This window comes from Cebus imitator, unplaced genomic scaffold (genome assembly GCF_001604975.1).
Source record: "Cebus imitator isolate Cc_AM_T3 unplaced genomic scaffold, Cebus_imitator-1.0 Scaffold285, whole genome shotgun sequence".
NCBI lineage: Eukaryota > Metazoa > Chordata > Mammalia > Primates > Cebidae > Cebus > Cebus imitator.
In genome coordinates, this window is record NW_016107600.1 from 2,921,706 (window position 1) to 2,938,378 (window position 16,673).

A 16,673-nucleotide genomic window follows, 5' to 3' on the forward strand; every position below is an offset into this window, starting at 1 on the left:
CTCTTTTGCTCATTTTTAAATTGCATTGTCTTTTTTTATGCTATTGAGTTGCAGGAATTTTTTTATGTATTTTGGAGATTAAGCCCTTATCAGATATATGGTCTGTAAATATTCTCTCCCATTTGATAAGTTGTGTTTTAAATACCCCAGCATTCTCAAAATTACTATTATCTGTTTATTTTAGTAAACATGAGGATGAGTGAATTTTTATAACATTAGAAATTAATTAATTATAGAAAAATTTTAAAACTGTTAGCTGAGTAGTTACAATTATTTTTTCGCTATGCCTGGTTCCAAACTCTTGAGAATTCCAACATAACAAAGAATCTTAATCATGATTATCCTTTCTGAGGGGTAATAGAATCACCAAAAATGACAAGATTAAAAAAAAAAAAAAAAAAAAAAANAAAAAAAAAAAAAAAAACTAAAATTAGACTTTTCCTACCCACATATCTTTTACCTTATATTATCCTGTATCTGGCTTCCATTCACTGCCAAAAAAAAGAAAGAAAGAAAAGAAAAGAGAAAAGAAAAGAAAGATGAAAGGAAAGGAAAAGAAAAGAAAAAAGAGAAGAGAAGAAAGAAAAGAAAAGAAAGAAAAGATATTGCTGTTGTAGGATTGGGTTCTTTACCTCAAAAGTGTTGGGTCATAAGAAATTTAGATTGCTGTGGTATTTTAGGTGGACTGGCGTAATGGAAAAAAGGGGAGGGGTTCTGACCAAGCAAAGAAAAGCTAAATAATACAGTGTTTTAGACTCCATGATTATCCGAGGTTATAGAAATGTAACAACATTATTTTTCTATTACAAGAAGTAGGTTTATTGATATCTCTCTACACTAAGTATTTTTGTTTTTCTAAGAACACTCCTCACTGAGGTTTGTTCTATTATAGCACAGAGAATTGGGCAACTAAATGAATCTTCTAATATGTGTAGAAAGAGATTAGTGGAACTAGAATTATGAAAATAAAAGGTCTATTTCACTAACACATTCAGGTTATATTAATTAGCAAATGTACCAGGAGTATTGGTATGAAAGAAACAGATTTTAGGATATAAATTACAAAGAAAATTATTTAAACAAAAAAGAAAATTCTACCTGGGTAATAATCATAAGTATAGCAGCAATTCTAACCTTGACATTGCAGTATGAGCCTTTTAGCTTAATATTATCTAAACTTTAAAATAGTTTTTAAAAATTGTTAAGCTTTCCAAAAAAACTTTTAAAATTCTACTTTTTAAGAGATAAAGTACAAGATAAAGTTGTATGAAAGGTACATTAACTCATTCAAAAATTGTTGAACACATGCTATGTGCCAAGCACAGTCTCCATGGCAGTAAAAGATATAACAGAGAAAGAACAAAGCTCCTATTCATAGTGTTTACTTTTGAGTGACACTAGAGATTCACCAATCCTAAGAGTATTAGGATATCTTTGAGCTTCTTGGGTATATCCATGATTATAATCTATATGAATTCCACCTGATTTTTCTGTAAGAGAATCCACAGTCTCAGAAAAGAAATGAATCTTTAGTCACATAGTAGGTGGTTTCAGCCTTGAAAAAGAAAGGAAAGCAGAGGGTAAAACAACTGCAGTCTCTAGAAAATGATATATGAGGATCAAATTCTGGAAAAAAGGAAAAAAGAAATTCCTAAGTTTCTAAGAAGGAAGAGGTCAGGAGAGAGATTACTAGAAACAAGCAAGCAAATAACAATAGCATATAGGGAACTATAATATCAAAGTAAAGTAAGAAGTAGTTCAGAGAGCAAAGGGAAACACTGGAGAAAGTATTAGCAAAATAGCATTTGCAGAACTTTGAATTGAAAATAGGCTGACCTTTTGTTTAAGAATGTACTAAAAATAACAGTGCAATTTGAAACAGATATTAAAATAAGAACTTTGAACCAACTGACAGGAATAAGCATTAAAAACATAGCTTACTGTCACTATGAAGACAAATCTGTTTTATTTCTCCCCTAAATTTACTAAGAACCCTAAATAGACCAGATATAAGAGAAAACCAGGATGTATAAAATATTGTCTCTAAAGAAGTTTACAGAAACATACAGGATAAATACAAGTATGGTGAAGAGTATAATACCTTGTGATATAATCCAAGACCAAGTACATAAGTACTTGGAAAGAACACAGGAGCATAATTTCACATTCGCTATGTGGGTAAATGAACATTTCCTTGAAGAATCAATACCTAAGTCAAATCCTAAAGACTAATATGCACTAGTCAGTCAAAAGATTAGCCTGTGCAGACAAAAGCATGTAGAAAATTGAAGAACTGCAAGTAGTCAATGCTAAGGCAACTTGAGCCATGAGGAAGAAACTGGTAAGTGGTAAGAAAATGGTAAGCTATAAGATGGGAAAATCAAGAAAGGTTCTTCCCATGAAGAGCCTGGCAGGTCACACAAAAGTGATTAATCTGTAACCAGCAATAGGTAATAGCAGTAGAACAGAAGTCTCAAAGAAGGAGCATGACTTGACTTCGAGCATGTGGTGTGTGAGGTGTCTGTGGAACACCCAACTTGTGATGTATACTTAGCAATGATTTTTACCTGGTCTTTGGCTATATCACATACATGATAATCAAATCAATGGGGCTAGGCAAAATCACCCTTGAAGAGTAGAAGAAGAATAACAAACAGAAAACAAGAAGCAGGAGGTTTGAAGATATTTGAGAAAACCAATATTTCACAGATGAAGGGAGAAAGAGGAGACTAAAAAGAGAAACCCTAAAAGACAGATATAGAAGAATATCAGAATTAGACACGAAGCCCATTTAACAAATGATTGAACTTTAAAACAAAAATACTATAGCAATTCCAGGCAAGATTAAAAACCTAAATGTGCCCTTAGCTTCAACAATAATGAAGTCTTTGCAGATTCTTCAGAGGGGTGAGGTGAAAGTGAGGACGCAGAGGATTAAAGTATAAACTGAGTAGGGGTGAGATGAGGAGACATTGATGTCTTTTAAAATTTCTTTTATTTTTAATTTTATGTGTACATAGCAAATGTACATATTTATAGGGTACATGAAATATTTAGATATAGGGATGTAATATGAAATAAGATACCATGGAGAATGAGTTATTCATCCCCTCAAGCATTTATTCTTTGAGTTACAAATAATCCAGTTACATTCTTTAAGTTATTTAAAATATACAATTTGTTATTGACTACAGTCACCCTATTGTGCTATCAAATTTATTCTTTATATTTTTTATACCCATTAACCATCCTCACCTCCCTTCAAACCCCCATTATACTTCCCACCCTCTACTAATCATTCTTCTACTCTCTATGTCTATGAGTTCAACTGATTTGATTTTCAGATGCCACAAATAAGTGAGAACACATGATGTCTTTTTAAAGGACCTAAAAATACATTGAAAAAGACACAGCCTAGAAGACTAGATTTAGTGGTGTTAAATGTAGTTTTGCTTCTGTAGCTTTGAGGGAAAAGAAATCACAATCAATTAACTGAACATCAAATGAAAGCATAAGAGAATATTCATTTTGTAAAAACCTTGAACATGACTTTTTCTCCCATTATAGGTAAAATAATTTCACATCAACCCATCTACAGGTACTACAGGGTTGAGAATAAGGAATCCCAGCAGAGAAGAATAAAAAGACCAGGGAAAGGCTCAGGAATAATGAATGTATTCTGTTGTCATTGTTGTTTGTTTGTTTTCCAGGAGAAATTCATCTTCATCTTACTACAATTCTCAGATAATAACAACTGAAGAGAATTAATGTTCTTAATTACCTGGATATATCCTATATCCAGAGTTTGTTCTGGACAAAGAATTTTTAAGTACCTATGAAATGACATTATTTTTTTCTAACTCATTTGTAAATCCATTCCATGTGATAAACTACAATCAACTGCATTTGTAAATTCTGATGGATGAGGAATAATCAAGGAAAATGTTGGACTGTTTTACAAAACTTGAATTCTTAAGGATATATCCACTGCTCATATATGAAATTTAGGAAGGTTATTAGAACAGTGGCAACATTGATTATTCTGTAAAGGGAGGAAATAAATGTAGACTGGTCAGCTTGGCTTCTAGATGCATAGCCTTTTGCTATAGAATTCAAATATCTACCTCCTCATAAACCATAACTTTTAAATGAGGATTCGGTAGATATCAAAGAACAGTGATGAGAAACCATACAGTAATAAGAACTTTTATCCTGCTGGGACTGACAGATGACCCACACCTGCAAGTTCTGCTTTTTCTCTTTCTATTTCTCACCTACATGTTAAGTGTAACAGGAAACCTGACTATTATCACCCTCACATTTGTGGACCACCACCTTAAAACTCCTATGTACTTCTTTCTCAGAAATTTTTCCTTCTTAGAAGTCTCATTTACCACAGTCTGTATTCCTAGATTCTTGTACAGTATATCAATGGGGGACAATACCATTACCTACAATGCTTGTGCCAGTCAAATATTCTTTGTTATTCTTTTTGGAGCAACAGAATTTTTTCTCCTGGCAGCCATGTCCTATGACCGCTATGTGGCCATCTGTAAACCCCTTCATTATATGCTCATCATGAACAACAGGTTGTGTACCTTATTAGTCCTCTGCTGTTGGGTGGCTGGCTTGATGATCATTGTTCCACCACTTAGCTTAGGCCTCCAGCTTGAATTCTGTGACTCCAATGCCATTGACCATTTTAGCTGTGATGCAGGTCCTCTCCTAAAGATCTCATGCTCAGATACATGGGTAATAGAACAGATGGTTATACTTATGGCTGTATTTGCACTCATTATCACTCTAGTTTGTGTGATTCTTTCCTACTGGTACATAGTCAGAACAATTCTGAGGTTCCCTTCTGCTCAGCAAAGGAAAAAGGCATTTTCTACCTGTTCATCCCACATGATTGTGGTTTCTATTGCCTATGGAAGCTGCATCTTCATCTATGTGAAGCCCTCAGCAAAAGACGGGGTTGCCATAAACAAAGGAGTTTCAGTTCTTACTACTTCTGTTGCACCCTTGTTGAACCCCTTCATTTACACCTTGAGGAACAAGCAAGTGAAACAAGCTTTCAGTGACTCTGTAAAGAGGATTGCATTTCTCTCAAAGAATTAGAAGTTTTGATGAATTAGCATAAAGTGAATGAAGAACGCTCCCTAAATGTCATCCTACAGCTTTTAACTTATTTCATTGCTTCCTGACTACAATGTGGTCATATGAACCTTCTCAATGACATTTAATATTGCATCCTAATCTCATCTTTATCAAATTCCTTCTTATTTCAAACCAAGGTCATACATAGCGCTTTCCCTCACTGTGAAACTAAAAATTACATTTCCAAAAATCAAGGTTTTCTCTACTTCTGACCTAGTCTTTTTGCTTCATTTTTCTAGGGAAGAAAAAAGTAACAATACTTATCAGTGTATACATTATCTACAAGTTAACTTATGTAGTAATAAAAATTCTTTCTCTAATACAAAATTATCAAAATTAATATTGTAAATCCAAGAATCAAAACAAAAAAATAGAAAACAACAAGAGAGATAGTTAAAAATAAATTAAATCAAATAAGGAATTCCAGCCCTATTAGAATAACTGGGAAAGAAGACATCAATGGTAGTTAAAATTAATCAGATTTGAAGAAATGGAAACACCTTCAAAATCACTGGTAAGATGTATTAGCTATTGCTTTCTATTACATGAAAGGAAACTAAGGCCTCTAAGGTTCAAGGGATTCTTGTGCCTCAGACTCCCTAGTACCTGGCATGTGTGCCACATGTGTGCCACCATATCTAGCTAATTTGTTTGTATTTTTAGTAGAGATGGGTTTAGCCATGTTGGCCAGGCTGGTCTCAAACTTCTGGCCTCAAGTAATCTTCCTGCCTCAGCCTCCTAAAGTGCTGGGATTGCAGGCATGAACTACCACATGTGACCTAAAGAAAGCATTAAGATAAATATTTTTCAGGGCCATATTATCCTGGAAAAAAAAACATTGGTACTGTTATCTAAAATTTGGGACAAATGAAATTGTATTGAAGTTTCTTAATGCATTTCTCTGTACTAATAAAAACTGTGAATTATCAACTAAAAAATAAATAGAGCAAACAATGGTTTTCTGTGTCCAGAGGATACTTAGAAAGCTTAAAATCCATATAGCCACTAGTGTTTCCTTTTTTATGAGGCATTGTGTTTATTTGGATGGATTTATTAATGAAGATATTTCATTTATTCCCATCCTAGCTACAAAATGAACAGATGATGGATCTGTTCACTTTTAGTCTTCTCCTTGAACTAAAAATGCAGAAAATTTACAATTTATATACTATTTTGTACCTTGTTATTGACTGCCATACAGTTTCAATATTCATTTAATCGAATCCATTACTCAGCAAACAATGAGAAAATTTCACAAATGCACAAAAGTCCTGAAATGTATCCATTATATTTTCCTCATTACAATATTAATAAATTTTAATCACCATGTCTGAAGTCTAATGAAAAATTAAAAGGAATTATTACAGAAGTGACCATAAGTTAGGGGCAAAAACAAGGAAAACAGTCCACAAGTGACTCAGATGTTGAAGCCTATTGGCAAACACTTTAAAATAACTACTATAAATATTTGAAAGATGTAGGAAGAGGGTAAACAAAATAGAAGAAAACATGAACAATTAAAAATGAACCTGAAATCTACATTTGTAAATCAGATGAAGATTCTAAAAGTAGAAAATGACATATTTGAAGTTAAAACTTGGGGGTAAGTAAAACAGTAAGAAACAGGTGAAGATAGATTTGTTGTACTCAAAGGCAGGTCAGTAGGAAATATCCACACCCTCAAGTTCAGAGAGATTAGAAAAGAAAAGACTCAAACAGAAGTTCAGAGACAGATGAAACAAACTTTCCAAAATACATGTATGTCCCACAAATGATGAGAAAGAACACGGCAGAAACAACGTTTGATTAGCTAATGACCAAAGAGTTTCCAAAACTTACTAAAGATATCTATCAAGTGATTTAGGAACCTCAGAAAACCTCACCAAGAGGCAAAGAAAACCATAACTGTGTACCACATATCAAATCATTGGAAGCCAAACAAATAGGAAATTTTGAAAGCACTCAGAAAAAGCAGACACAGTATTGTGCATGACCAAACAAACAATGGACAGTTTTAGTAGAGAGTGGAAGACAAAGGATAATGGAATAGTACCTTCAAAGTGCTGAAGAAAAAAGCTTCCATTTCAGAGTTCTATACTCAGGAAAATAAAGGCAAAGTAAACAAAAGCAATAAAATGCTATTGCTAGCATACTTCATAGCAAGAAACACTGCAAAAAGTTGTTACAGTTGAAGGCAAATGATTCCAGATAGAAAAGGCAACACTTATACATGGTTGGTGAGAGTGTAAATTAGTTCAACCATTGTGGAAAGCAGTGTGGTGATTCCTCAAAGAGCTAAAAGCAGTACTATCATTCGAACCTGCAATTTCATTACTGGGTATATACCCAGAGGAATAGAAATAATTTTGGAAATAGAAATCCTTCTGCCATAAAGACGCATGCATCAAATGTTCATTGCACTATTCACAATAGCAAAGACATGGAATCAACCTAAATGCCCATCAGTTAACGGATTGCATGAAGAAAATGTGGTACATATACACCATGGAATACTATGCAGCCATTAAAAAGAACAAGATCATGTCTTTTGTGGGAACATGGATGGAACTGGAGGCTATTATCCTTAGGAAACGGACAAACAGAAAACCAACTACCAAATGTTCTTACTCGTGAGTAGGAGCTAAATGATAAGAACTTATGAACACAAAGATGGAAACAGCAGACACTGGCGTCTACTTGAGAATGGAGGGTGGATAGAGGGAGAGGAGCAGAAAAGATAACTATTGGGTACTGGGCTTAATACCTGGGTGAGGAAATATTAATAATATATACAATAAACCCCCAACCCCATGACTCATGTTTACTTATGTAACAAACCTTCACATGTACCCTCAAACCAAAAATAAAAGTTTAAAAAAGAAAATTCATGCAACTGCCAAAGACATGAAGAGTGGGAAAGGTAAATGTAAAAGACTACAAAAGAAAAATTCAAAAATATGTTTTGCTGAGTTTAAAATATGCATACAAGTATAACATGTGACAATAATTACACAAAGAGCAAAAAAAAGCTACATAAAGATAGACTATTTTAAGTCATTCTTGTAAATCTTACGTTGTTAGGTTCCAGTTAAAAAATACTAGCTGTAAAACGTGAAATAATAAATGTACTCATTACTGAAATCATGAAAAAAAATTACAAAATGATAAAACTAAAAAGTTAATAGATAAGAAAAATGGAATAAGAAATGCTTAATTCAAATGATGTTATAAATGTATTAATAAGAATGAAGAATCTATGAGGCAAGTAGAAAACCACTAGCAAGATAGTAGACATAAAACCCATTATAATTATTAGAATAATTAGTAATTGCTGATAAATATAAAAAGTTACTAAACATTATAATTAAAAGATAAGCATTATCAGAACCAAGTTTAAACTTTTATTATCACAAGGGAAAATTTTAAATATAAGAACACAGAGCAATTGAAAGTGAGAGGATGGAATTAAAAGGTATACAGGGGCTGGTCGCGGCGGCTCACGCGTGTAATCCCAGCACTTTGGGAGGCCAAGGTGGGCAGATCATGAGGTCAAGAGATAGAGACCATACTGGTCAACATGGTGAAATCCCGTCTCTACTAAAAATACAAAAATTAGCTGGGCATGGTGGTGCGTGCCTGTAGTCCCAGCTACTGGGGAGGCTGAGGCAGCAGAATCGCTTGAACCCAGGAGGTGGAGGTTGCGGTGAGCCAATACTGTGCCATTGCACTCCAGCCTGGGCAACAATAGCAAAACTCCATCTTAATTAAAGAAAAAACAAAAAAGGTATACAGGGTAAAACTAAAATAAAATTTTTAAAAAAATGGTGTACTTTATTAATAACAAACATAAGAGATTTTAAGGCAAGAAATATTGGTAGAGATGAAAGGTAAAATTTTATAATGATGAAACAGTCAATTAAACTTGACACACTAATCTTATACATGTATATTCCTAATGGTAACACCAACAGATACAAAGCAAACATCAACAGGGAAAATAAGAAAAACACGCAAATCCACAACCCTAGATGGGGATTTTAATGAAATAAAAAATGTTACATTTTTCAGTAAATGAATTCTTTCAAAACTGGACTTTTGAGAGAGAATTAAGTTCCATAGAAAAGTATGGCCAGAGAAAATTATTTCTGTTTCTACCCTTTTAAAAACCTTGAACCTACTTGTGTCTTTGTACCAAAGGTATGTTTTTGTTAACCAGAATGTAATTAAGCTATTTTTCCCTTCTAACCTGAAAATCTTTCACTGGGTATTCAGTCTGTTGGTATTGTATTTACTGTGATGGTTTACTTTATGTCTTTTCTCCTACCATCATTTAAATGTATCCCACATATTTTATTTTCCATTGTTTTCCTTTCTTGTCTAATGTAGTTTTAATAAAATATATTCTTGTTTTGTTTCTATTGACTTATTTAACTAAATATTTTGCCATTATTTTAGTAGTAAGGCTAATTTTGATTACCTCATTCAGGAGGCATCTGCCAGGTCTTGTCACTGCAAAGTTACTCTTTTTCTTTATGGTTAAGTAATAATTTGAGAGTATGTATATACACTTTTCTCATTAAACTTTCACTGACTATCTTGACATCTTTCGACATTTTATAACTCAGTTTTTTTCTATACTTTTTACTTGGCATTTGACTATATGAAATAGCCTTTTTTCTTCTTTATTTATTCTATATAACTACATATAAGTTTTAATTTTATTCTATGAGTTATAATGTGTTGCTCTCTTTATTATATAATCCTCAATTTCTTCCATATTTGTCTCACTGGAGTCCCTTTAGTTGATATCATGTTCTTTTTTAAAATTACTCAATATAGGCCGGGCGCGGTGGCTCAAGCCTGTAATCCCAGCACTTTGGGAGGCCGAGGCGGGTGGATCACGAGGTCAAGAGATCGAGACCATCCTGGTCAACATGGTGAAACCCCGTCTCTACTAAAAATACAAAAAATTAGCTGGGCATAGTGGTGCGTGCCTGTAATCCCAGCTACTCAGCCTGAGGCAGGAGAATTGCCTGAACCCAGGAGGCGGAGGTTGCGGTGAGCCGAGATCGTGCCATTGCACTCCAGCCTGGGTTAACATGGTGAAACTCCGTCTCAAAAAAAAAAAAAAAATTACTGAATATACCCAAGATATTTAATGCTGAATTCTATGCCAAGTGCTCGAGAGTGTTTCCACATGCAATTCAGTTCCATGAGTGGACCTAGATTTTGAACAAAACAACAAAAATTAATTTTGTGAGAAAGAGAAGCAAATTGATGTCATTTGTGGAAACATTTGCAAGCATGCAAATAAGAAAATGGTCATTAAAATTTCTTGGTAAGTTGTAATTGTATGAGAAAAACAAAGTGTATGGTTCAGTTTAAGATACTGATTTTCATATATTAAGAGTGCTACTTTTTTTGAGCTGCTATTCCTCCAGTCATGACAATAAGCAGAAAATATTCCAGTCTTCCATATGAGGAAGAGCTGAAATCACCTTCACTCACACATTTGGTAGTTGGCATCTGACTGTCAGTTTGAGGCCTCTGTTATTTTCTATATGCTCCTCTCTGTGTGGGCTCTCCTTAGAACCAGTTTGGACTTTTTTTCAGCAAGGTGGTTGAATTCCAAAGGTAAGTGTCTCAAAACATAGGGATCTAGACAGGAGCTATATCATCTTTATCACCTAGTTTTGAAACCACAAGGCATCATTTCTGCCATACTCTACTAGGTGAAGCAGTCACTTATTTTCACCCAAATTCAAAGGCAGGAAACTTAGACTCCACTTCTCCTTGGAAGGAGTGTCAAAATTGTATTGTAAGAGCATGTTGGAAAAGAGATAGAATTGCTTTACAGTTCCTTAAGATAACACAGTCTGTGACAGAGCTGAAAGTGGTGGACAGAACATGTTGCTTTATTTCTCATTCGACGAACCCATACAGAAAAGGAAACGTTATGAGAAGTTTCTGCAGCACACCACCCTATGCATTTAGCTTTTCCAGTTTTTGTTGACAAAATGATAGCAGCAATCATTGTCTTGATATTTGAGAAAAAGAATCTGTCCTTTTAACTTTGCATGCCTCTTTGTAAATAACCTTATCTTCTAATTTATTGTCAAGATGAGTTCACCAAGAACCTTGTAATAAATTTTGTCTTTTTATGTTTACTTTTTCCATTGTCATTAAAATTAACTGGCAAATATTTTCAGAAATATTGAATAGGTAAATTCATGGTAACTACAGAGATACATAGAAGCAAATACCAATGCCACATTTCAAGATGAAGAAGCTTAATCACCCTCATGGTATAATTCAATTGGCATAATAGCATAACCACATATTTATCAGAAAAATAGAGAGCGTGATACCTAAGTGTTCTAGCAGTTGACACGTGAGTAAAAAAGAAAAGCACATAATTTCATATCCCTAGTTTGGAGGCAATGAAACATAACCTTATCTTTAAAATCGCTCAAATTTTAAGACATTGATATTCAATATAATTTGCTGTGGGAAACTTGGGCAAAAGTTAAACTAATAATCATGTGACAGGTATTACAATTCATTACATGCCAAGACCGGTCAGTTGTAGAGACCCCATTCCAAGTGTTGCTGAAGGAATTAAGAAACAGACACAAAGATAGAGTGCAAAATTGGGGAACAGAGAGGGACATCAGGGGACTGACAGCATTTCCCAAATGAAAGCCCAGAGCAGATTCTGACCCATGTATTTATTCTTTGTGAACAACTGATTGTTTTTAATAAGCAGGTGTTCAGTGTTTCTTCATAGAATAAAGATAGACTAAACAGGCAGATAGTGCCTGTTCACTACTAAGATAGAAATAAGCTAGAAAGCACTCTTTGCCAGTCAGCAATGGGACAAGGTCATGTATCCTGTGTTTCGGGAACTGGTTTAACTAGTGCATGATCAGTACATATTGCTTATTATTCTAATGGTTTTCTGCCTGGGGACAGCTGAGTGTTCCTTGGCATAATTTCTCAGTAAACAACATATACTCCATCACACACACGTCAAGACCTTTTCCCATCTGTTACATATTCCCATTTACTTAACACATTAATTGACATGTTCAAAAGATTAAACTTGCATAGATGCTCTTGAGAAAAATTGTGTGTGGAATCAACTGCTTGTGTATTAAAGCCATATGGGGAGAAATGCCAGATATAGTATGCACCTAAAGTAAAATACATAAATATTAAAAAATTAAAATAAAAATCTGTCCAAATAATAAATATTACATACATGAAATGTATGATTCCCTTCAAAGGAAATTATGCTTTTCTGTGTTGACAATTGACATTTCAAAAAGTTCACTTTGCAAAATAATTTTCTACATTAGTTTTAAAAAGTAAGCTTTCTCGGAATATTTTAAATATAATTTTAATAATGACAATATTTGATTTATCTAAGACTTGTAAAGAACATAGCATTTAACTAAAAGAAGATACATTTCTTTAAATTAATTAGCATAAGACCTACTATTTGATAGCACAATAGGGTGACTACAGTGTTGTTCCCCTCCCTGTGTCCATATGTTCGCGTTGTTCAACTCCCACTTATGAGTGAGAACATGAGGTGTTGGTTTTATTTTCTTGTGTTAGCTTGGGAGAATGATAGTTGCCAACTTCATCCATGTTTCTGCAAAGGACATGAACTCATCCTCTTTATGGTTGCCTAGTATTCCATGGTGCGTATGTGCCACGTTTTCTTTAACCAATTTATCATTGATGGGCATTTGGGTTGGTTCCTTAGATAATTTTTTAAATTTTTATTATTTAGCAAACAGAATTCTTGAAGAACTTATATTCTGTAATTCAGTGAAAAACATTCATTTATTTTATTCTACCATGCTTTTAGAGAAAATCAATTTTGCAATTTTTTTCTTTCTAATATAAAAAGGTTTGAGTACTGAAAAAGAGAAAACTAAAGTCAGAATGAAAGAATGAAAAACATTTTGAATGTTGAGCAAGATAAAGTAACACAAATAATTGAATATTGGATATCAATTCTTAAACTAGGAGAGTCAAATCAGTGTTTTGTCCAAAGATCCTTTTATGTTTTCATGTTAATAATTTCAACAAGTTGTATTAGTTGTCTGAAGCAGAAAATATCTTTCTAAATACAGCTTTGAAGGCTTGTTTAACTTGCTGATTCCTTAGAGTATAAATAAATGGGTTTAGCAAAGGGGCAACCGAAGTATTGAGCACAGTTACTCCTTTGCTTAAGGCAACTCTTTCATTTGCTGATGGTTTTATGTAGATAAAAATACAACTACCATAAGTAATGGAGACAATAATCATGTGAGAAGAGCAGGTGGCAAAGGCTTTCTTCTTTTGCTGAGCTGAAGGGAATTTCAGAATTGTCTTGATGATGCAAGAGTAAGAAAGGATTACTAAAAATAATGTGACAATGAGTGTCATCACAGCTAACAAAAAGGCAATCAATTCCAGTAAATGTGTGTCTGAGCAAGAAATTTGTAGGATAGGAGAAATGTCACAAATGAAATGATCAATGATATTTGAAGCACAGAAATCCAAGTTAAGACCTAATATCAGTGGAGAGAAAATGATCAGGAATCCAGTTACCCAAGAACTGAGTACAAGCTGGTGGCAAACTTTGTTACTCATGATGGATATATAATGCAAAGGTTTGCAGATGGCAACATAGCGGTCATAGGACATAGCAGCCAGAAGGAAAAATTCTGTAACCCCCAAGAATATGTAAAAAAACAACTGAGATATACAACCATTATAGGAAATGGTATTTTCTCTGGTTATAATGGTGATTAGGAATCTGGGAATGCAAGCAGTTGTGAATGAAATTTCTAGAAAAGAGAAATTACGGAGGAAGAAATACATTGGGAGTCTTGAGCTGGGAATCCAGAAGAGTGAGGGCAATGATAGTGAAGTTCCCTATCATGCTTAACATGTAATTTAGAAGTAGAAATAAGAAAATTACAATCTGTAACTGAGAATTATCTGTCAGTCCCAGAAGAATAAATTCTATCTGCTTTGTATGATTCTTCCTTTCTCTGTTGTGACTTCAGTCAAATTCTAGGACAGAAAAAATGCCTGAGTTGAGTTAAATCCAGAAAAGATATAGAAAAGTTTCCATATTTACAAACATATACATTTAAGAGGTAATGCTCCATGGATGTTGCAGATATGACATAGAACTATGTAATAGAAACTGTAAACTAAGAGTTTAAAATTACAACAAACATCATCTCAATTTTGAAAAATAATTTACAAAGCCCTTAATAGTTTTTAAGCTGGTTTTTTCATGCTTCCACTTCAAACTTCCACTTAATTATAAATAATTCCAAATTTGTCAAGTTGTTAAATAAATTAGATAAAGATATTGGTTCAGGATTCTAAAATAATTCATTCATTTTAAAATTATTAAGTTCACCAAAAGAAAATAATGACAGTGTAATGAACTAAGACCTAAGTTAAGGGAGAACATAGTGACTCATACCTGTAATCCCAGCACTTGGGAGGCCAAAGTGGGGATTGCTTGAGGCCGGAGTTGAAGACCAGTGTGAGCAACATACGGAGATGCCAGCTTAGGTAACAGAGGGAGAACTTGTCTTTTTTGTTAACAATAAAAAGACCTATAGTTAAGTTCTGAAACTTTACATTATATTACATTAAGGTAACACTTGCTTAATATAGCGTCTTTCAACTTTTCTATGAACTACTGATAAAGATATGGAAAAATGCCCCTAAAAAGTGTGAATTGATACCACAATGAAATAAATACTAGTTGAATCTAGGAAACTCAAAAATTAACATTATGCACACACTGCCACATTTGAAGAAAAAAAAAAAAAAAAGTCTATTTAGGACTTAAAAATTGTGTCTTGTGTAATCAAGACCATAAGAGTAAAAATGAAAACAGATAAAACATTGCATCTCTTCAAAATCTCTACAGTTGAAGGTACCTACAGTCTAAACCTACTTTCTAGATGTAATATTGTGAGAGTGAAAAATCAGTGCTTTCTTGCCACACTGAGTCCCCAACAATTATTCATGCAGGTAACCAGTGACTATAAATTTAGGGAAATAATGGGGTAGGAAGGGTGTAATCATTTGAATTGGACAAAAGAATTCTGGTGGCATTTTAAGTTTGTTATCATAAAATTCCAGAGTATCAGATTGCCAATGGAAAAATGTGAAGTGAATAATAGTACAGAAGTAATGCAAATGTGACAGCCTGTTAGGAATTAGAAAATCCAGCTATGAGGACTCTCCCAGATGGCCAAATTGACACAACTCCGGTGCACAACACCCAATGACAGAGATGCAGAAATCCAAAGATCTCGTAGCTCCAACCGAGGTACCAGGTGCATTTCAAAGGATCTAGTCCAACGGTGAGCAAAGCCCAGGCAAGGCAGAGCCAGGTGGGAGGAGTGCTGCTTCATGCAGAAAGTGCATCTGACTGGGGAGTCAGAGGCTCCCGCTCTGGCACTCCAGTCCAGTTACATCGCGTTCCCCAAAGTCTCAGCAATACACAGAACAGAGGATCTTTGCCAGTCAAGCACTGGAAATTACAGGCTCAGATTGGTGCACAGACCTAAACAGATGCGTAAGCCCAAAAGGCGGCGCGGAGAGCCTAGGGACCGAACTATCACCCCCTCCCCCCACCCAGAGAGAGAAGGAGCTGTAAGCTGGAGGACTGACAGAGAAGCTGGGCGGGCCCCTACTCCATGACCACAGAGAGAAGAACCTGAAAGAGAGAGATGGTCAGGTGCAGCTGAGCAGGTCCCTACCCTCCCCCACAAACCCCAGAGGGCTGAAGCCTTGACTCTAGCAGGTTGCGCAGCCAGTGCCACAGTCTGAGCTGAACCCTGAATGATTCAGCCCAGTGGAGGAAGGGCACAACCCACCATTATAGGGGAGGGACTGGGCTACATGTTTTAACAAAAAACACAGGAAGCCTACATAGCAACGGGATGGTATTCTTGATCTCCCAGCGGTGCCTACAGGTCAGAGGAAAAGGCCAGTAAACAAAAAAGACACAGAAAGCTTCCCTAGTAACCTGAAGGAATCCCTAGAAACCCAGTAGGCCTCAACAGGCAGACGAGCAACCTCATCAGGCAGCGCCCTGAGGCCACAGCCAGGTAAATCCACAAAGAAGGGAAAAAAACAGCACAAAAAAAATGAAGCCATCAAAGACCAGAACACCTCTTCTCCTTCAAGGGATCACAACTCCTCAACAACACAGGAACACAACGTGACTGAGAAGGAGTACGACAATTTAACAGAAACAGGCTTCAGAAGGTGGATAATAACAAATTTTCTGAGCTAAAGGAACATGTTCTAACTCAATGCAAAGAAACCAAAAACTTGAAAAAAGGTTAGACGAAATGCTAACTGGAATAACCAGCTTAGAGAAAACATAACCAACTTGATGGAGTTGAAAAACACAGCATGAGAACTACATGAAGCATACACGAGTTTTGATAGCTGAATCGATCAAGCAGAAGAAAGGATAT

The 16,673-nt window shown here is 34.8% G+C and overlaps 2 protein-coding genes across 2 annotated transcripts; one reads left to right on the top strand and one right to left on the bottom strand.

The window, feature by feature from the left end:
• The first annotated feature begins 4,179 nt into the window (after positions 1-4,179).
• Positions 4,180-5,118, top strand: LOC108284953 (olfactory receptor 6C2). The gene has a single exon (XM_017501930.1). The coding sequence runs from the start codon at positions 4,180-4,182 to the stop codon at positions 5,116-5,118; it is 939 nt and encodes a 312-aa protein (XP_017357419.1).
• An 8,003-nt stretch (positions 5,119-13,121) lies between these two features.
• On the bottom strand, positions 13,122-14,222 carry LOC108284954 (olfactory receptor 6C70). The gene has a single exon (XM_017501931.1). The coding sequence runs from the start codon at positions 14,032-14,034 to the stop codon at positions 13,264-13,266; it is 771 nt and encodes a 256-aa protein (XP_017357420.1). The 5' UTR covers positions 14,035-14,222; the 3' UTR covers positions 13,122-13,263.
• Between the last annotated feature and the right edge of the window lie 2,451 nt (positions 14,223-16,673).